Source organism: Episyrphus balteatus, chromosome 2, assembly GCF_945859705.1.
Source record: "Episyrphus balteatus chromosome 2, idEpiBalt1.1, whole genome shotgun sequence".
Lineage (NCBI taxonomy): Eukaryota > Metazoa > Arthropoda > Insecta > Diptera > Syrphidae > Episyrphus > Episyrphus balteatus.
The window spans coordinates 79806678-79829438 of NC_079135.1; the positions used below are offsets into that span (position 1 = coordinate 79806678).

General features: G+C 31.6%; 3 protein-coding genes across 3 annotated transcripts; 2 read left to right on the top strand and 1 right to left on the bottom strand.

Moving 5' to 3' along the window:
* Positions 1-1053: 1053 nt before the first annotated feature.
* On the top strand, positions 1054-3013 carry LOC129909915 (neutral amino acid uniporter 4). The gene is made up of 4 exons (XM_055987080.1): positions 1054-1322; positions 1406-2221; positions 2283-2455; positions 2513-3013. The coding sequence occupies exons 1-4, from the start codon at positions 1213-1215 to the stop codon at positions 2755-2757; spliced, it is 1344 nt and encodes a 447-aa protein (XP_055843055.1). The 5' UTR covers positions 1054-1212; the 3' UTR covers positions 2758-3013.
* A 4155-nt stretch (positions 3014-7168) lies between these two features.
* Positions 7169-8059, top strand: LOC129909916 (activator of basal transcription 1-like). Its single transcript, XM_055987081.1, has 2 exons — positions 7169-7625; positions 7683-8059. The coding sequence occupies exons 1-2, from the start codon at positions 7289-7291 to the stop codon at positions 8039-8041; spliced, it is 696 nt and encodes a 231-aa protein (XP_055843056.1). The 5' UTR covers positions 7169-7288; the 3' UTR covers positions 8042-8059.
* Positions 8060-15682: 7623 nt separating this feature from the next.
* LOC129909917 (catenin delta-2) lies at positions 15683-19075 on the bottom strand. Its single transcript, XM_055987082.1, has 2 exons — positions 18976-19075; positions 15683-18877 (listed from the first exon to the last, which is right to left on the bottom strand). The coding sequence occupies exon 2, from the start codon at positions 18560-18562 to the stop codon at positions 15746-15748; it is 2817 nt and encodes a 938-aa protein (XP_055843057.1). The 5' UTR covers positions 18563-18877; positions 18976-19075; the 3' UTR covers positions 15683-15745.
* Between the last annotated feature and the right edge of the window lie 3686 nt (positions 19076-22761).

Here is a 22761-nt window from a genome sequence, read left to right on the forward strand (position 1 = left end):
TTTTTTTTTATAAATTTTGAAATTTTTTTTATAAATCGAGATTTTTTTCTTTTTAAACTGCTCTTTATCTACTTGTTTTTTTTTTCGAAAACTATTGTATGGAAAAAATTATGTAGCATTTTAAATTTTTTTTTAATTTAATCTTTTCATTTTTATTTAATTCAAAAGCTTTTTACATTAGGAACTTTTTTTTAATAAGAACTAGTTGCATATCCGTGCATTTTATTTACTTTAAAATTCATAAGAAATCTTTTATTACCATTTCCATTACTTTATGCATTTTTTAAAGTAAAAAACGAACAAAAATTTTGATTTTTTTAAAGAATTATTAATAACGGTACTTTGAAAAGAATCATTTTATTTTTCTGATCTGCCCAGTGACTAATAAACTGCCTGAACTCAAAGATAAAATAAATTTTTTTACCACTCTCCTTAAAACTTTAAATGAAGGTTTTGATTTAAACGTCTTAACCGATTTCACCGAAAATTTTTGTACCAAAACTAAAAATTTTTTTTTAAATATCAGTTTTTATTAACAATACCTATATTTTTTTTTAATTTTTTTTAACGGATTAATTAATTTTCTTGATTTTTTTTAATATGGTATACCAAATTTTATTTTGTATTGTGTAAAAAAATGTTATGTTAAAAAAACTATTTGCTAAATAAACGGCTCCTACAGTTAATAAGTTCCAAAAATTTTCTGTAATGATATGTATCTGTACTTTATTTGGAGGTTAAAATCATGTAAAATGTTTTTTTTTTTTATAATTTTAAAAACAATTTTTAATACTTTTTTACATTATTTGTTCTACGATGTATAAATTTAAATTGAAACAATTATTTTGTTCTATAAAAAGCTTTAACATTCATAAACAACTTTTACCATAAGATCAAGTACCTACGTGCTGTGCAAGGTCCATAATATTATTATCGAAAAAGATTTGCATGTTTATTATGCAAATATCTTCTTTATTATTGCAATAACCATCCGAACCCTATTGCCCACAAAGATTACCATATCAATTCGAAATCAATACTAGCTTAATTTTTTTATGTTTGCCGTTGAACAACGGCTTATGTTGATAACTGAGTTTAGAAGAAAGAATAAGCTAAACGTGGACAACTCGCGCGATTTCTCCCAAACTAAACAACCTACATGAGTTCTTAAAAAAAACCTACTTAACTTAAATATTTAATTTTAGCATTAAAATGAGTCTCGCAATGCAGGAGAAAATCGATCCCAAGCATCTGGAAAAGAAGCCTGAAAAACAAAAGGACACTGAAGCCTCAGAAGTCGATGATCGAGAGCATGCCACATCGTAAGTTGAATAATAATTTTTACACTAACTTTTTCTTTAAACAAATTATGTTCATCATTATTTTTTTTTTTTTTTCTAAAAAGGTACTTTGAAACAGCTTCTCACCTTTTCAAGGGCAGCGTTGGAGCTGGTCTCTTTGCAATGGGTGATGCATTTAAAAATGGTGGTCTGATTGGAGCAACGATCCTCTTACCTGCAATTGCTATAATATGTGTACATTGCGAGCACATGCTCATCAGAGCCTCAAAACGAGCCGTTTTGGCTACAAAAGGTGCTACATTTTTCGACTACCCTGATACAGTGGAGAAAACCTTTGAATTGGGTCCGAAAAGATTCCGTTTTGCGTCGAAATTTATGCGACTCGTCGTAGAGATGTTCCTTTGTGTCACACAATTTGGATTCTGCTCAATCTACTTTGTGTTTATTGCTGAGAATCTAGTGCAGGTTTTCGAGCAAAATAAAATCGGCTTGGATTTTAATATTTCAATGACAATAGCTCTAGCTGCCGTTCTAATACCCTCGCTTTTAACCAACCTCAAGTACTTGGCTCCAATATCGATGTTAGGAAGTATCTCATTGATCTTTGGTATCACAGCTACTCTTATATTTGCTATGATCGATGGACTTCCAGCACCAAATGAACGTAATTTAGTGACAGATGGTGGAAAAATGTCACTCTTTTTTGGAACAGCGATATTTTCGTACGAAGGCGTTGCGCTTATATTACCTTTGCGCAATGCTATGAAAAAACCAGATGGCTTCAATAGCCGATTTGGAGTATTAAATATAACGTTGGTTTTGATTACAGCGCTTTTTGTTTTTACCGGATTTGTGGGCTACTTGAAATGGGGTGAAGATGTTCAGGGCAGTTTAACTTTAAACTTGGATGTAACTGATTGGTAAGTGAAAGGATTCAAATTTTTAAATAAAAGGTTTTAATGGTTTTTCTTGTATTTTTAGGAAATCACAAGTCGTTAAAATCGTTGCAGCTTTGGGAGTATTTTTTGGATATCCACTACAATTTTACATTTTGATACAAATAGTGTGGCCTGGAATGCAGGAGTCCATGAATTGCAATAAACGACCATTAATGGGAGAACTCTTCTTTAGAACTATTATGATTTTATTGACATGTAAGTTAAAAACGGATGTCGTATTCAGGATATTTTTGACATTTTTTATATTTTCAGTTGCCGTTGCTTTGGTTGTTCCTGAGCTAGGACTTTTCATATCACTTATTGGAGCTCTATGTTCCACCTCATTGTCATTATTAATCCCTGTGATGGTTGATTTTATTCATCGATCCGGAGAAAGCAAATCAATCGGAGCAGGATTGTACATAAAGAATATTATAATTTTAATTGTCGCTGCTCTAGGAATCGGAACTGGAACCTATCAAAGCATAACGGAAATCATAAAAGAATTCAAATTGTGATATGTTTTTCATACATATTCTAAAAATTTTACCCACTGTTTACTTTGTATATTTATAACATATTTATGTAAGAAAAAAAAATTGTTATTAATTTGTATTTTATTGTAAGATATTTAACTGTTAGTTATTTTTTTTGTTTTTGTAAATATGTATATTGTATAATGCTTGATGAGAATTATTTTTCTATAAATTATATTCAAATTTTTTGGCTGGTCTTAAGTATAAGCTGAATAAATTGAAATTCGTGACATAAGAATTTAGATTTTTCTTATTTTTTAAGATACATAAAGTGTGGATATGGTGAAAATTGTAGCTTGCGATTTAGGATTCGGAAAAAAAAACGAACTAGAGATAACAAATCAGACATATGTAACTATATTCCTTCGTGCCCATTTTATATAAAATTAAAAAGATGACGACACTTATCAAATAAGCCTTCTACCTACCTACATATATTAACCATTTTTTTTGCTTAAAACTGAATTGGAAAATAAAAATCAGGAAAAATATTTTTGTTGATTGATTTCTTTTGCGATTTTCGTTTCGCATCACAACCATAATACAAAGGCTTTTATCTTGTTTATCTTTGCTCTTTATAATTAATCTTAAAGCTCTTATTATATTATATTATATCATCAGTTGTAAAGAATAATATTATAGTTGCGGGGTTTTCGGAGGAATTGCTCACACACCATGTCGGAAAATACTTAAGATAAAGAACAAACATCTTAAATCGAATTGAGCTCTTAAAGGCTTGGCCACACCGGAGGGTACGCGGTAGCGGTACGGGTAGCGGCAACGATATTTGTATTAAAAAAATTCCACACCCGAACGTTGATGTGTCAGTTTGGAATTTTTTCCATACAAATACCCGTACCGTTACCTGTACCTCTACCGCATACCCTCCGGTGTGGCCAAGCCTTAAGGCTTGGCCACACCGGAGGGTATGCGGTATAGCGGTAACGATATTTGTATGAACAAAATTCAACATCTGAACGTTGATATGTCAGTTTGGAATTTTTTTCATACAAGTACCGTTACCTCTACCCGTACCGCTACCGCATACCCTCCGGTGTGGCCAAGCCTTTATACAAATACACAATTAATTTTTTTTCTGTTAGCATGTATTTTTAGAAAAAATGTACATATTTTCAAAATCGTTAGGTACAGCCTAAATAATTTTTTGAAATAAAAAATTTAATAAAATTGGTTGGTATGCCATTTTAAATCAATTACTAAGCAACCAAAATTTCAAAAAATTTAATGTCCTGGTTTTGAAAATTTGATTTTTCAATTTTCAAAAAAGATTTGTTTTTAACTTTTTTTTTAAATCCAAAAAATATTGTTTTTTTTTTCAATTTGAATGATTCATATTAAAACTATACAACGTCTGTTGACAATCAAAACTCACTTTTTTTTTAGTTGAGTGCGGGAACCAATTCTTTTTTAAAACCATTAGCGCAAAATTTTAACGGATTTAGTAAAATACTAAAGCGGTTTGCTTTTGACTTAGTAAATTACTTAAAAGGCTTTAGCATTTTACTAAATCGTTTAAAATTTTGCGCTATTTAAATGTTATACTATGTTTCCACCTACGCTAAATCCGAGATTTAGCTAAGTAGATTTAGAATAACCAACCATGTCGAAATTTCAAACTGAGATTACGGTACTTCCTCTACTGCTGGCTGGTCATAGGCAACAAATCTTCGCAGGTGTTTTGATGCATTTTTCAATTTTTTCAATTAAAGATTATATAACTTGTAGAGCACGTATACCGTTATGTGTGATATATTAAATGAAAGGTAATATTATCAGCATGCGTATTTGTTATGTGCTCTAGATCAAAAGATATAACGTGTTTAGAAAAAAAAACTTTTCACCGTTATCTCAGAATTTTGAATATGAAATTAATTGAAATTTTGCAAAATCATAATTTATTTAATTACCTATCTACTGTATAAATTTCATTCATCTATATATTAAAAAGAAAAGTTATGATCAATTGATTTTTCGTGTCGCTTTTTCGTTTCATCTTGTTTAAAATCACTACGATACTAAAGAAGTTTTCACTTCAAAAATTAGCAAATTTATTGCAAATGAAAAAAATTGTATTAAAAAAAAATATTTATTGCAAATTAAAAATTAAAAAAGAAAATGTTATTGCAACTGAAAAATATTTGCATTAAAAATAAAATTTTTATTGAAAATAAAAATATAACTATAACATTGGAACCTAATGTATAGTAGATAGTCAAAATTGTAGGAAATTTGACGAACATAAAAAAACATATTTAACGCACACATTTTGCATTATTAATTTTTTGTTTTTTTTTTTCAATGCAGAAAATTTTTTTTATTCAAAATTTTATTTTCAATGCAAATATTTTCAGTTGAAATAACATTTTTTTTAATGCAAAATATTTTTAGTTGCAACTAATATTTTTTTTAAATGCAATTTTTTTTTCAGTTGCAATAGGTAGGTACCTAGTAATTTTTTTTCTCATGCAATTTTTTTAATTTCCAATTAATTTTTTTTTAAATTTCATATTCATTTTTTTAATTGATGTTTTAACAACCCTGTACGTACCTTCATAAGGTCTGTTTGGGTACTGCCTAAAACAGAAATATTTCTACTTTTTTCAACAATTTCAACTCAATTCCTGTTTGGGTACTCTGGAATTGTGTAGTTCTGTTCATTACACTGGTCAACAAAATTAAACTTTTTTTTTGTTACAGAAACCAAGGTATACTTTTCTATAGGATTTTGAGCTGAGCTCGAGTCCGAAGTCAAAAAAATTCTATCACATCAGGTTTCTGAGATAATCCCGTTAGAAAATCGAAAATGCCGCTTTTTACCAGTTTTCGAGATTATTTCTTAGCTGTTGGTTATTTGTTTTAAATAAATTTGTAACGGTTTCTAATAGAACTAAATCTTGTCTTTACAAATCCGTTTAAATCTTTTAAATATCTCTTTTCTTCTTTGAGAATTCTGAAATTGAAATCAACGTGTTTGGTATATCTCATGTTTATTTGCTTTTAATACCAAATCTCGAAATGTTCTTTGCCAATCGCTTTCAAAATTTCGCTTGTGCCAAAATTTTCTTTTAGAAACCGTTACAAATTTATTTAAAACAAATAACCAACAGCTAAGAAGTAATCTCGAAAACTGGTAAAAAGCGGCATTTTCGATTTTCTAACGGGATTATCTCAAAAACGTGATGTGATAGAATTGTTCTGACTTCGGATTCGAGCTCAGCACCCAAAAAAAACCTATAGAAAATTATATCTTGGTGTCTGTAACAAAAACCTTGTTGACCAGTGCTTTGTATATAAAATCTATAGTAGTATCATGAAGTGCAATTTTTTAGTTTGTTCGTTACCTGAGTGGTCGCGAGGGCGCTTAGATCGAATTAATAATGAGAGTAAGGAGATGAGATATACATTTCTGTTTGAAATTTGACTTATTTTTTAGTTCGTTCGCTAGCTTACTTTTTTGGTGGCGTTGTTTTGTTTTCATGATAGTACTATCGATTTTATATACAAAGGACCAGTGCTATTTTTGACAAAAAAAAAAAGAAATATTCTGGGGTCGAATTACAGCATACGATTACGATCATTCGTTAACGTTTTTACTATTTGTGTCTCTATTTAATTAGTAAAAAAAAAGATAGGGACACATAGCAACCATAGCAAATATTCTGGGGTCGAATTACAGCATACGATTACAATCATTCGTTAACGTTTTTACTATTTGTGTCTCTATTTAATTAGTAAAAAAAGATAGGGACACATAGCAACCATACGTTAACGAACGTATTACGTTAACGAACGTATTACGTTAACGAACGTATTACGTTAACGAACGTATGCCGTAATTCGACCCCCTGTTTTAGGCACTACCCAAACAGTTCATAATTTCATCGATTTTGTCTGTACTTCTACGTTTGCTAGATATTGGTAATGTCACTATAGCCCTGTTCCTTTGGGAGATGGCAAAGTACTACTAGTAAAAATTCCCATACAAGTTATCGATAATTTGTATGGAATCCATTTTAGCTCAGATAAAAATTTTTGATAATTTGTATGGGAGCTAAAATTTAGCGCGAGCAGCGTACCAGGCTTTACTAGCGATTTTCGATGGATCGCACTTTCAACGAATTCAATACAAATCGAATCTACTCGGGAATAAGAGCATGAGTAGATGATAGTTCTAGATTAACCAAAACATCTACTATTAGTGGACTACCACCTCCAATGGAACAGGGCTTATATGTCATTCATGTAAATGGGCATTAATAATTATGAAAGTATGAACTCATCCTCAACTTTTGAAAATATTTATTCGTAGTGTACACAACAATGCCCCCACGTCTCAATTTACGTCATATCTTTCTTTTCATATACAACCATCTCATTCGGTTGCACGTGAAAATTACTGTCAAAATATACAAATATTTGAGAACATTTTAAAAATCCTTTTTATTTAAACATTTCTTTGCTCATTTGCTGTAAAAATTACAAATAATTAAATATGAAAAAAAGAAAATCAAGAGGCCCAATTGCACCAGAATATTTAGAAAATAAAAAAGACGAAGATAAAGAAATTATAGAAAATCAAGACAACATGGAAGAAGATTCTGGTAATGATCCTGTAGAACCAACAACTCAAAACGGCAGCGGCACAGAGGAAGGAGAAGAACCAAGTGACATCGAAATGGAGCAACTTTCCAAACCAAAGAAGAAGCGAAAAAAGGGAATCATCTACGTCTCGAATTTACCCAAACACATGAATGTCACACGAATTCGAGAAATTCTAGGTGGCTATGGACAAATTGGTCGAGTTTTTTTGCAACCTGAAAAAATGCCAGGTTTGTTAGCCACGTTATAATTGTTAACAAAATATATAAATAATTTTAAATTTTCAGTAACTGAAAAACAAAAGAAACGAAAACGTTTATCTCGTCACTTTACAGAAGGATGGGTTGAATTTCTAAGCAAACGAACAGCAAAACAAATTGTTCAATTTCTCAATAATAAGCAAATATCGACGAGAAAAAAATCACAATTCTATGATTCATTGTGGAGCATGAAATATCTGCCAAGATTCAAATGGGTTCATCTAACTGAACGTATGAATTATGAGCAAGCTGTTCACAAGCAGCGATTGATGACTGAAGTTTCACAGGCTAGAAAAGAGACTTCGTTCTTCCAGAATAATTTAGATCAAAGTGAATATATCAAGAAAAAGAACAAGATGAATAATAAAGAAAAAAAGTCTTCCTAGTTATCAGATTGCTATATTCGAATGGTATTTATTTTTTTTTTTATTTCTTTATTAAAATTTCTTTGCTTCCATACAAAGTCTATGTAACTAGTGAACTTTATTTTAAATTCAAAACGAATTAATAACTTTTAAAAGAAGTTCTGATTGAACAACAATTTAAGTTGATAAGTCTAGTACGCACGACTGGGTCACACGAACTTGTTCTTAGAGTTCAAGTTGCTTAAATTTTGAAGACTTTTTATATACAAATTTGGGAAATGTAGTAGTGGAGTAACTAAAGCTCAAAAATTGGCAATATTAGGGAACCCGGCCGAACAGCTTAGATTTTGATGATCTTTTTTTTCAAACGTCGGTAATTAAAAATACTTTAAAGTCTATAGATTAAAAATTGCCGGTGTTGCCGTTTTGATTTTTTAAATTTTATTAAAGATTTTTGTGAACAAAAAAATTTTTTTTTCCAAAATTTTTCTTAAATTTCATAAATTAATTGATGCCAAAATATTGTCTAGGAAATTCAAGGAAAAATAATATATGGGAGTGAGGGACAATCTTCCATAGTTCAAGCGATAGATGCAATTTTCTTATTAATTGACTTCAAACACAAAAAAAATATTTGAACACAACGGCAACACCTTCAATATTCAAATATACATTTTTTAAAAGCTAGAAGCTTAGTCATATATGTAGAATTAAGATTAAGTTAATTGAATGAACGGCTTTTGAAAGAATGGTAATTGAACTCAGATTTTTGAAAAAAAAAAATTATTGAAAAAATTTTAACACGTCGTTTTTTAAATTTGGTCGTAATATAAAATGCATTTATTTTTTTATTTTTTTTTTGGCCGCATTTATTATGATTTCAAATTATAAAAGGAAATTCCAATATCTATTACGGTTTATGAAAAAAAAGTATTTCATTTTCGAAGAACTTTATTAATAAAAGTTTTGAAAAAAAATGTAACTTATTTTTTTTTTTTAAAGTTCAACATCTAAACATAAAATTATTTTTTAATCATTTAATAACCCTTACTGTTGAAAGTTAAATAGCAAAAATTTAAAGTTCCTATTTACCACAGTCTTTGAGAAAATTAATTATTTCAATGCAAAAATTCAGTTTTAATAAAAAAAAAGTATTGAAATTGAAGTAATTTTTCATATTTTTTTCAAAAGTGTGATATATTTTACCTTTTTTGCTTCGAAATTCAACTGATAATATTTATGGGCAAAAATTTTTTTTAAATAAATTCATATTTTATTAGAAAAAGTTTGGAAAAAAGTAATTTTAAATTTTTCTAATAACATTTTTTTTTTTAATTCTGAGTTTGAGGACCATTTTTTCAAAAAGTCTTGATTAAATTTAGTGGATTTAAATTTAAGAGAAAAGAATGAGCTTCTGGCTTTTTAGAAATTCATTTTAAAATATTGTAGGTGTTGCCGTTGTGTTCAAAATATTTTTTTTGTGTTTGAGGTCAGAATGTTAGAAAATTGCATTTATCGCTTAAACGATGGAAGATTGTCCCTTACTGCCTTCTATATATTTTCCTTATTACCTAGAGAATCTTTTGATATCATTTGTTTTATGAAATTTAAGAAAAAAAAAAATGGTTTTGTTAAAAAAAAATTAATTTCAATTTTAAAAAACAATACGGCAACACCGGCAATTTTTAATCTATAGACTTTAAAGTATTTTCAATTACCTACGTTTGAAAAAAAAATCGTCAAAATCAGAGCTGTTCGGCCGGGTTCCCTAATAACTTGCTTTAGTTACTCTACTTTAGGTATATAAAAAAAAATAACAAAAAAAAAGTAAAATTCGTTTTTCAAAAATATAAAACAACATCTGAAATCAAATTGCCCCACAAAACAAGTAGGCATGCAGTTTTGATTGATATATTAATTAACATGCATTTAAAAAAAAAATCAAAATCGTTAGAGCCGTTTTTTAGAGCTAATTTTTTATATAAACTCCTGCTCAAAATTAACGCACACACAAAAAAAGATAAACCAATTTTAGCAATTTAAGGTCAGAAAACTGATATTAAAATAATTTTAGGTTTTTAAGAAAACAAATTTTAAAGAATGCAAGGAAGTGACAGTTCTTTCCAATAATTTTATTCAATACTTGGTATTGTCTAATCTAGCGCATATGACAACTTGGAGTCATCTGTTCATTCCACGAATTAACTTTTGAAGGTTTTGATGTAACTTTTCCTTCACTGCAGTTTTCAGTTCATCAAGACTGCTTGGAGGTACATTTCGGTCACGAATACATCTCTTCAACATTTCCTAGACTTGTTCTATTGAATTTAAGTCCGAATTTCTGTGTGGTCAATCCAAAGCTGCTATTTTAAAATCTTGAAGATATTCTCAAACCACTCTAGCATGCATTATCGTGCATCAGACTAAACTGTGGACCAAATCTAGTGGTGATTGGAACCGCATGCTGTTCGAGGATATCAGTCAAATACCTTTTGGTACTTAACGTAGGTCTAGCAGAGCTCACTTACTCCGTACGTATTGTAAACCAGGTTTTACTGCATGAAAATTTATGACTCTTCTCTAAAAGGTTCGCGGGATGACAGACACTTCAGCAAATCTCTCCCAAAATCTTACCAACAAACATTATATTCGATACCTGTCTGTTCTCCTGTCTCATTTGAGAAAATTACCTTGATACTGTGACATAAAATTATAATAGGACTTTTCTGTAAAAAAAATTGGACGTGCGATAAATTTGAGCAGGAGTGTATATTTTTTTGGAAAAAAAAATTTTAAAATAAAATTGGTATGCTATTTTGTACAAATCACTTATCAACATCTAAACACGAATTTTCAAAAAAATTCAATATCACGTTTTCGAAAATTTGATTTTTCAAATTTTTTTTTTAAATCCAAAAATTATTTTTTTTGAAATTATATTTTTAGCTTAATATTAAAATTATGTATATAAATGCTTCTTCACAAAAAATTTCGTTAAAATCGAATAAGCAGTTTCGGAGAGAATCGCATTAAAAAAAAAAACGGTTCTATGGCAGGTACCGTTAATAATGATTTTAAACAAAAAAATTTTTCATTAAAAAATAGACCTTGTCTTAAAACTTACATTTGAATTTTTTAAACAAAATAGTCGGAGCCGTTTTTGAGCAATTTCAACTTTACTAAAATCGGTATATGACAAGTATCGTTGTTTTTGGTCAAAAAATTAATTCCAAAAACCGCTCTGGAGAGTCCCCAAAAAATGCTACATACCAAGTTTTGAAATCAATCAGTCCATCCTTATACAGACAGACAGACGGACTTCCGGGACCCACTTTTTTTGGCATTCTCTACCATCGTAATGTCATGGAAAAATGTTATCTCAATTTTTTTTTTTTTTTTGTACGAATGCATAACTTGATATAATTATAGTACCAACATATCGCTGCCTCAAAACTATAATGTTCTATGTCGAAGAAATGGAAAAAAATGACTTTTTTATATCAAAATTTATTTTTGGCTTAATACAATATTTATGGCCAAAACAAATATTCAATTTTCGGATATAATGGCTTATACTCAGTACTATAAAGTTCTTAGTAGACATAGAACAATTTGCCTCATTTGAACCCCATACAAAAATTACTACTTTTAAGTTACATAGAACATTTTACATTTAAAAATTAGCTGCCGGACTCCAAAATAAAATCCTTTAAAGCAATATTGAAAGGTCATGCGGCAAGTCGATTATGGCTTTTTTTGAAAAAGTTACTGACAGTAATCAGCAATAGTTTGTAAGTAAGGTTCACTTGAATGTTTATTTAAATAATTGCTGTGTAATTATATTTTTTTGCTAATTTCTTGGTAAATACTAATTTTAAATCTTTGAACTTGTTTGGGCATGATGCACTTCATTAAATTTATGTTTTTTAATAAAAAAAAACAACAAAAAGCTTAAAAAGCAATATAACAACTCCAAAAATATTGTTTGTCTTGACTGTAACATAGAACAAAAAAATCAACTCGAAATGCAAGGAAATCAAATAAATGTTCTATGTCAAAACAGAAAAACGTTAATTAAACAGATTTCCAGCATCAAAAAAGAAATTTTAGCATTTGAATTGATAGATTATCCAGCTACGGTAGTTAATTTTCTATTTTCATGGAAAAATACATAAATAAAGGGTAACATTCTGATACTCCAAACTTTGTAGTCGATTTTCTCGAAACATTTTTTTGAAACATAGAACATTATAGTTTTGAGGCAGCGATATGTACATAATATCGCAAGTAAAAAGCTAAATTTCAAAAAAATTAACTTAACACCTTCATCCTCCCAGTCCTTCACTTAGGTATACTAATCTTTTATATTTAACTTTAACCATAGAATGCTATAATTTCCGTAAAGCTTTGTGGTAGCGGAATTATTGGTCGGGAGAGTTCCACGAAGAAGCACGCGTTTTTGGCTCCTCAAAGAATATTTTTCAGGATTTCAACACCTTACACACTGGGCTATCCCTATCGCGGCAATTTTTATAATATCATAAAGAAGGAACTGTTGACAAGAGTTTTGAGTTCTGAATTGATAGCGAAATTTGGTTATTATTATTATTAATAAAAGGAAAGGTTAATTATATTCTCAACTTAAACAAAATTTAAAAGCTGTCTCATGACCAGTGGGGGTTGGTCGAGGATATATTTGGATCATTATGCAAATACATCGGGATTCCTTGAAAAACTGGTTAATTTTCGGCAGCCACAAGATTTGATATGGGGGGCTATTAAGAAACGAAAAGTTTCAGAAATATACATGTGTGCGGATAGTTATGGACATGTATGAAATAGCAGTTATGAAATTAAGATGTCCATTTGGAGTCACTGAATAATTCGAAATCACAGTAGACGTACACCGAAGAAGCAACTTGAGTCATCTGCTATTTATTGCAAGTCAAGATTAAAAATTCCTGCTTCAAAATAAGTAAAGTGACGGACCCAAAAGTGCATCAGTCATTCTTTGCTGACAACAGAGCCATCATAAGTGAAGATCCTACATCACTGCACCAGCGCTCGACATATGCGTGGGTGTTTCTCATAAGCGAGAAAAAGACAGAGTACTTGTGCTGCTCATTTTCTGGTTAAAAAAAGGCTAATTCTTGACAATTGAATGAAGTAGTGCTTCTCAAGCATGAAAAGTTCAAATATATCTGAATCCTATGGTGAAGGAATGGTGGCTTTATCAATCAGCGAATAAGCTTGGGGTTGATGAAGTTGCGGAAAATTCTGCTATCTTCTATGATCCAAAAATATCCCTAAGTGAAAGGATCTTTGCACCGCGGTTGTGCGTCTAGCACGCACATACGTTCACAATGTTGGACAATGTACAGAAAGTATAAGGATATAATTAAACGGCAGCTGCGATGAAAATGCTTTGACATCAGGAGTAACATAGCTTGATCGTATTAGAAGAACGAATATCCGAGGTAGTCTAATCCTAAAAATACCATCACCCAAGAAAATAGAACACAACCAACTTAGCTGTTATTGTCATGTCCAAAGATCTTGAAGACCGGATATATGAAGAAGAACAAAATTCAAAAGACAACTTGCCTGTTAGGTTGTCTTTTGAATTTTTTTCTTCTTCTTAAATTTTTTTTTTTTAATAGAGGGAAGATTGCAGATTGATAACAAGTGAAGCAGCATGAGATTTGCTGATATCAAATTCTTAAACAGGGCTCTATACATATATAATAATCGATTTGTTATTTTAAATACGAGTCATTATTGGCGTAGCATAAATAGTATTAAGCTTGCGAATTCGAAAAGTTTGTTCTAATTGCTTCAGTTTTCATGGATACAAAATTGTGAAAACAAGCATTATGGAATTAAGGTAAGAGTGACCTTGAGTTAAGGAGTTTATCCTTACACTGTTCTGTTTAATATAAAGGTCTTGTTGTAGAAGATGCAGGAGAATGCTAAGTGTATTCCCTCAACAGGATTAAAGGATTCCAATCACCCCTACGTTAGTTGTTCTCTGCACTTTCTTGAGTTTGTTAATGTTATATGCGTAACTGAGAGGGCGCCACCAGACAATTGAAGCGCAATTAAAAATAAAATAATATTTGACTAGAGGAGCACATTTTTATATAGGTTTTACTGCTTCCAGCTCAACTTTGTGCCCAGAATGACATCTTAAAAACAAAGAGCTAAAGTTTGAGGGAAGGTGTGAATTTTGGTTTAAATTGCAAAATAAACTTAATAAAGTTTAATTTTACTTTGGTAAATTCCAATTCCACAGCTTATAGCCCAGTTGCTAACTTTCTTCAAAGCCATGGCAGGGAATTCACTGATCAGGATTAAAAACTTTCCTGATACTAGAACAACGAAAACTGCGTATTCTTCTTTCATTCATGACAAGAAGACAAGATGCCATACAAGGGGTGAAAGAATGTTACCCTAGAAAGTAAACATCAGTAACTCAACTGCCAGTTTTGCTTTAGACTCATAAGAAATCTTCATTGGTTTGCTACAGATTATTTGTGGCAGATGTAGAAAATCGCGCTTGCTGATTTTTTTTATTTTTCAGATTTGATAAAGTTTTTGTTCGACCAAGATATTCCTTACCTCAAGATCCGAAACCATATCTTGACTCATATTTGATATGCTGCGCATATTATGTATATTGCATACGATAACCTATTTTGTGGAAACATTTCCCTATAGTTCCTTACCAACCAAGATCTTCTTGCTAAATGAAACTGAAGTTCAAAAATCTTTACGAAATTAAAAGAAAAAAAACTCAAGAACTAAAAATTACAGATTTTTGTACAAATCATTAAAAACAGCATAAATTTAACCATCAAATAACGTTCAAATTTCGTCTTGAAAACAACACCTCTTTTAATGGTACATGCCGTTTATTTTTGTTATCAAAATTATAATGAAATTTAAAAGCAAATTTTTGATTCTACCACCAACGAGAAGAACAAACCTAAACTCACATGTTAAAATTTATTAAGTTAATTAAAAAACTTTGCAAAAATATTTAAACTTCAAACATCATCCTCAACTTTTTTTCCAAAAATTCAAACTACTCCAACAGCCAAATAAAAAACAACAATTTTCTTCCCACACATGCGAACTACCAGCCACACCCAGAGGACAAAACAAAAAAAGCCAAAAACTATATTCAAAAACTTGTCGCGAAAAACATCAATCCATTTTTTTTTTTTTTATTTTTTTAATTTATTTATTTTGAATATTTCACAATTGACTGTTTATAACAATTAAATCGTTTAAGCAAATGTATATCCTTATGTGTGTATGGGGTGTCCTTTAATAAACAAACAAAAAAAAATGTTTAAAAATAATATTTAAAAAAAAATTGTTTATTCTTTTATATTTAAGTGGTTTTTTTTTGCTCATTTTTTTTTTTTTGTTTTGTTTTACTTTGTTGACAAGAGAACTAATTTGTTTACTGTTAAATATATTTTAATATAATATATTTAGAAAATACAAAAAATTATATAATATATTTATATTTATATAAATTGAATACGATTCTATAGATTTTGTTGTTGTGTTTTTTTTTTTTTAGTTATTATAAAACATTGTCGAGATAGAGAGAAGAAAAAAAAAATAAATCAAAGTACAGATGACGCGCACGCATTTTATTTTAATTTTTTTTTTTTTTTGTTTATGTTTTTTGTTTTTTAATTTTATTCTTAAATCTTAAGCAGGCTCCTGGAGATTATTCTCCACGGAATCAGAATGTGTTAGCCTGGTTGGAATGCCACCATCAGGGTGTTCGTAAAACTGATCGTTTTTCTTTCGATAGGTCATCGTGCCGGAATTAAAGTTGGTCGCTTCACCGTTCTCACAGATGACTGTCTCCATATTTCGACTGGCCATTGAATTGTGATGGGCATTGCGTCCAATGGTGCGATCTTCATAGCGTGTCTGACTCTGTGATGCCATTGGTCGATTTAAAGTGTTGTTTGCATTATTCGGGGAATTGGGAGCTGCATTGCGAGCAGCGACTGTTTTTGTGACAAAGTCCTGCTCCTTCCAGCCTTGCTTTTTGTAGACTTCACGCAAATCGTTGTGCTGCCACATGGTATAGAGTACCTGTGAGGCAAATTTCAATACACACGATGTGTATTTCTGTCGTTGACGTACAATGTTCATCAAACGATCAACGCCATTGGCATCGAGCAAAGACCGAGCAAACTCGGCATTCCGCTTAATAACCTCATTTATGGTGGCCAACACAGCTGTGATGGTGTCATCAGAGGTGCCCTGATCGTGTTGGGCATTGCCCGATGGTAACTTTTGTACCAAATCCCGCATTGCGTACTTCCCGATGAGCTCCTTGTTTCGTTGATCTAGAGCAAGATTTCTTAAGGCTGTGGCAACGGCACATACTACACGATCCACTTCCATGCGCAGCAACTCAACTAGAATTGGTAGACCCTTTTCCTTTCGAACAGCTGCACGAATGTCTATGCTGGGCTGCCAATAGCAAGCAGCCAAATTCTGAATGGCGCCAGCAGCTGCCTCCAAAGTCTCTGGATTAGAGCAACTCTGCAACAAGGCGAGATAATACTGAACCACATCTGGCTGCCACAATTGCTCATATCCCTTCCTATGAGCACTGCTGCGTGGCAAAGTCTGAAGTGATGATGCACCTCCATTCTCAGCCGACTTCATGCTATCGTTGGGTTCGGTGTATTCGTATTCGCGCTTCTTCTTACTAGCTCCAAAGCATCCAAAGTTTTCTGCCTTAACTTCAATCGATGATGCGGTCTTATTCATCAAAGTCGGATGTTTGTCATAATTTGTATCCTCCACCTCCTGACAGCGGTATGACAAATTTCTCAAAATGCAAACGCAATTCTCAACTATTTTGTTGCCAATGTTATTCTTCTCAATCGAAGTCTTTACCACAAACAGCAAACACTCGACAAGGTTCTTGCACTCCCGCAACTTTGTACGAGCATACTCCCCAGCCGAACTGACATTGCGAAGAGCGCCCGATGCATTACGAAAAACAGTCGATGTGAACATTTCGCCTGTGCATGTGGGATCGCATCCAGAGTGCGGCATTATAATGCAGGATACGATTACATTCAATCCATCATCGATAATGGACCGTTTGAGATCTTCACATGACGAAAGATTCCATATTACTCCGGTGATCAGTTCTTTGATCTCTGACTCCATCGTACGACAAAGCAAATTAATTAGAGCAGAAATTCCTCCGGCATTTTTTATTGCACGTTTATTTTCGTCATTCTGACGCCCGTACGACAAGTTTCGCAGAGCTCCGCATGCGTTCTTGTGTACTTCTAAATTCTCATGATCCAACAACCGCACCAGTGCGGGTATACCACCCAGAGTTCTTGTCTTTTGCTTATTCGGATCATCCATATAGCACAAATGCTGCAAATAAGCAGCTGCATTTGCCTTCACCGAACTATTTGGATTGTCCAGGAAGCTAATGACCTCAGATAAATTCGGATCACGCCATCTAATTGCCTGACAATGCTCCCCATTATTCTCAACATAACGATCATCCGCCCCACGCGGAGATGTAGTCGCATCGTTAGTAGACAACTGCGACATATGCTTCAGCAGTTCCTGTTCGGTGCCAAACCTCTGTCGCGGATGCACTGCACTCGAAGAGGAACTAGTTAGATTATCACCGAACATTAGCGCTCTAGTTGGATATGCTGGATTGGCATTCGATTCCAAATTATTAGTCGGAATGCCGAAATTAGATGTCGATATATAGCCATAAAGGAGAGCCGACTCCTCGGCATAATGATTATCAGCCTTGCTCACAGACAAGGGCGATGTGTGATAGTCGGCAAGTTCATCGAACTGCGACGTTTGTAAGTACGATTGGGCCAAACTAGGCGACATCCCAGCAGCCGTATTCAACGGCAATGGGGACGTAGAGCTACTATGCTCATTCGGAGTCTGTGGTGTTCCTATTCGTTCATTCGAACTATATTCTGATAGATAAGACCCAGCATTGCCGACCGCCTGCATGACATTAAAAGTCGACGAAGCCGGATAATGGCTGCCAGGTGGAAAATTATCATACTCTTGGTAATGAGTTTGGAATTGTTTATTCTCCTGCATATAGATAGGAGCACCAGTGTGCTGCTCAATCTGATTATAATTAATGTATTGAGATCGGGAGTGAACGCCCATCGGCATGGTTACATAGTCAATGGATACGCCTCTGGTTTCGCGATTATCCTCCAAGGGCATTTTTATGTAATCGGCGGCGGCAACAATAGCTTCTGGACGAATGTGATTGACTTCGTGAATTACTTTGGTAACAGTGGTTACGCGACGTGTGGTCTTTTGTTTGTGGGCATGCAGCAGTGAAGCAGTGTCTTCACTCTTGTGCGAATGCTGCGAATAGGTGCTCGGCGATTGGCACCTCGGATCTTTGGAATTGTTCAAATTGTTGTATTCCAAGTTGTTCACAGACACAGATGGATTCTTCTGACCTTCGTTATTGGTCCAAAGCATCATATGGTTGTTGCTTTATGGTTGTGGTTTGGTGTGGTGGTGCTGCACATCATCCACGCATGCAAGGATGCACACTTGGAGTTTGTTGGAGTACCTACCCCCCTTCTACCCCTTCTCCTTCTCTTTGCTTTTAAAAACTCCACCTAGCCACCACTAGTAAATTGGGTGTGCGGAGTAAGGTGGTAATAATTTCTATTCTATGTCTTCGTCGTCGTTTTAGTCTATGCTATGTAATGGCACCTCAATTCTCAATTCCAATAGTGAGAAGAAAACATTTTTTTTTTCCTTTCCCCTTTTTAATTTTCTTTTAATTGCGTTCTGCATAAATAAGTAATTTTTTTTTTTTTTTTTTTAAACAACAAAAGAAGTACTAAATAAAAGTGTTTTTGCTCTCTTGTAAAGAGTGTGTGAATTACCTTTATTCCGAAAAGGTCGATAGCTTGATTTCTTTTTTTTTTTTTTTCTTTTCAACAAAATTTTCTTTCGATTAGATTCCGGGAGAGCAAAGCAAAAAAAAAAAAAAAAGGCGAAGACGAAGACGAAGTGAGGAAATCCAAAAAAAAAAAAAAAAAAACGAAACGAAACACAAAATCTACTCCACTTGTGATTTTTGTTTACCGAGAAGGGCGTTCTTTTTGCAATGCAATGCAAAAATTAGCCTTGTTTTTAATGATTTTCCGCAAGTGTTGTAATTGATTATTGAAATGAATTGGTTTTTATTGCATTTTAATTAATAAAATTTGAGGAAGAAAATCACTTTTTTTCTTTTTTTTAACACATCGATGTTGGAATTGTTCGTTTTCTTTTTTTCTTCTTTTCACTCATTTGACGTGCAAAATACATAGAATTTTAATAACTAATGTAGAAAAGTGTATGTTGTATACCCTTTTTACATGCAAAATAAGTGATGCCAGATTTTAAAGGAGGGGCATTAATGACATTCGATTGACATCGATTTGACACCGAAGTGGGTAATTTATGGAAATAGTATTCAATGGTGTGGAGGGGGAATTTCCCAATATAAATTTGAGTATTGATTATATTTTTGCTATTTAGATTGTAAATCAAAATTTGATTTCGAAAAATAAAAACCATTTTTTATATCAATTTTATGTAACTGCTAGCAACCCCTTTGCATCCAGCCATTTAAGTAAGTTTATTTCGTTAAATACTAACGTTATACATAGGTACATTTTCTTAAAATTAAAATTACATATATAGGTATTATATTATTACAAAACTAAAAAAAAAACTTACATCTAATGTACATTATGGGTTATTTTGAATAAAGAATATTTTTTTAAAGTTAAGTGATTTTATATTGTCAATGCTGGAGTTATTTATATTTGAATTTTTATTGTAAATATTAATTAAAAGATTTAAAGGGCTATTAGCACCGTAGTTTGATCTACTGTAAATGTTAGAAATTGGCAACTGCCTTCTCAAACTATACTGACTAGCAATGAAATTTAATCGACAGAGGATCGATGGAGCTGAAATCGATCCATTGATTATCCCGACAATAAAACAAAATTGTAGATACGCTCTGTGACTAGTTAGAAAAGGAAGATTTATAAGTTTAATACGTTGAGCGTAAGGTGGCAAGTTAATTCGATTTGACCATGTCACGGAGAAAAATGAATCTAGTATTTTATACTCCATATGACTAGTAAGGAAATTAAAGTAAAAAGCCATAGATTTTAAGTAAAATTTACCTTACGTATTGAACATTTCTTGGTTCCGTAAAGTAATTTGTACAAGAAAATTATGGTGAACAAAATAAAGTAGTATATACCTTACGAGTAGCAATATTTTCTTTACGTAGAGTAAAATAAACCTTCATCCAAAAAAGTGTATGACTCTTTTCACTTTAAGATTCTAGTAAAACATATTTTACAAATTTAACTATTCTGTGAATAAGTTTTACCTTACACTAAGGTAATAATATTACCTAATTCTAGGAATTTTCCCCTATACATAGTAATAACTCTTTTGTCTTCCATGTGTTTTGGAAATTTTTTTTCGTCAAAGCTTTTAGGTGCCCGGGTGCGGAATAATTAATAAAGAAATAAAATCTGTGTTTTTCTTTTGGAAGTGAAATGTTTTCATTACTTTTTGTGTTCCTTTATAGGTTGTTATTGGCTCCGTAATTACGGATAGCATATTTTTTTCTTGTGTTAGAATAATATATAGGTATCCATATGGATTAACATCATTCAATCTAATTAATTCATGAAGAATTAGATAAAAATTGGATCAAATAAAGTCAATTCCATTTTTATTGATGATATTTTCCTAAATAAAATTGTTTGTTTGCACCTTACAAAATTATAATAAACTAGGTAATTTATGTAATTATTGAAAAACATAACAGGGTCATACGTTACTTACTTCTAAATAGCTTTGAGGATTAAGTACGGGTTACCTAGTTATGCTTTTCAATAATTACAAAATTCAACTTTTTTATTTTAATTTTTGTAAGATAAATGCATACAATTTTATTTAGAAAAATGTCATCAATAAAAATGAAATTGACTTTATTTGATCCAATCTGGAACTAAATTATATACCTTCCATAGAGAAGTTCAATTTACTTTAAAAATCAGTATTTTCAGCCTTATAGTAAGGTAAAATATGTATGTACCTAACTTTCTAGTAAATTCTATTAGAAAGTCATACAAAAAAAGGCTTTACTGTAAAGTTAATCCTAAGCTATAAATTTACTAGAAAAGTAAGGTGAATTCCATTTTATTGGGGAGTCATCCCTATTTAAACTTTACATTAAAGTTAAATATACCAGAAATAAGGTAGTTCATACCTTATTTTTTCTCCGTGTGGTAGAAATCTTAAGCAAAATCTCATAAATCTTCTTTGAACGGACTCCAATCTATTTATATGAACCGCATAATATGGAGCCCATATAACGCAACCATATTCTAAAATGGATCTTACGAATGAGACATAAAGAGTTTTTAAAACGTAAGGATCACGAAATTCCCGAGCAAATCTTTTGATAAAACCAAGAGTCATGTTGCTTTTTTAATAATGTAGTCAAAATGGTCAGTAAAAGTTAATTTTGAGTCCAATACTATCCCAAGGTCAGTGAAACTAGACAAATTAGTTAGTGGTGATAGATTAATCGCATAATTATAGACAATCACATTTTTTTTGCGTGTAAAACACATTGTTTTACACTTGTCAATATTTAAAACTAAACCATTAATATTGCACCATTCCCAGAAACGTTGAAGATCTCTTTGTAAAAGATCACAGTCATTTGCAGAGTTGATTGTACGAAAAATTTTTACATCATCAGCATATTATATAAGAGACAAAGAATTTACTAGGACAGACGGAAGATCATTAATAAATAGTATACAAATAATAACGGGCCAAGATGGCTACCCTGAGGTACACCAGAGTTTACAGTAAAACATTTAGAACGTTCACTTTTAAAAACAACACTATATAACCTATCTTTGAGATATGAAGATACCCATAAAACAAATCTGTCGTTAAGACCCATATTTTGCAGTTTTTTTAAAAGTATATTGTGGGTTAGTTAGTCAAATGCTTTGCTGAAGTCAGTGAAAATACAGTAAACTTGTTGTTTTTTTTTTTTCAAACGCGTCAATACAGTATGTAGTAAACTGTAACAAATTTGTAATAGTGGATCTCTTTTTAACAAAGCCATGTTGGTTGTCACATAAAACGGAGGAACAGTGAAAAGACAAAACATCACAAATAATAGATTCAAACATTTTGGGTATAGCAGATAGTTTAGCTATTGGCCTATAATTTAGAATTAAATTTTTTTTGCTTCTTATGAGTTGGAATAAGGAATGCATTTTTCCAAGGAGTCGGGAATTTACAGTTAATTATAGATTGGTTAAAAAGTAAACAACATATGCATTACTTGAAAAGAATCTGTTTATGTTTTTGAGGTCTCAAATAATTCTCTCTGAAAAGGAAAAAAAAAAACAATTGCTGTTCCATTTGAAAATCTTCCTTTGAAAGTTACTATAATTTTACATTTGTTTGAAGAACGTATACCATCTGCAAAACATAGATTATGTGAGGAGTGCAATTTTTACGAAATAAATGAAGCATATATGTATATATTACTCACAGTTTGAAGTCACAATGACTACATAATCAATTCTTAACCATTCTGTTTGCATGTAATTAATTTATGAGAATGG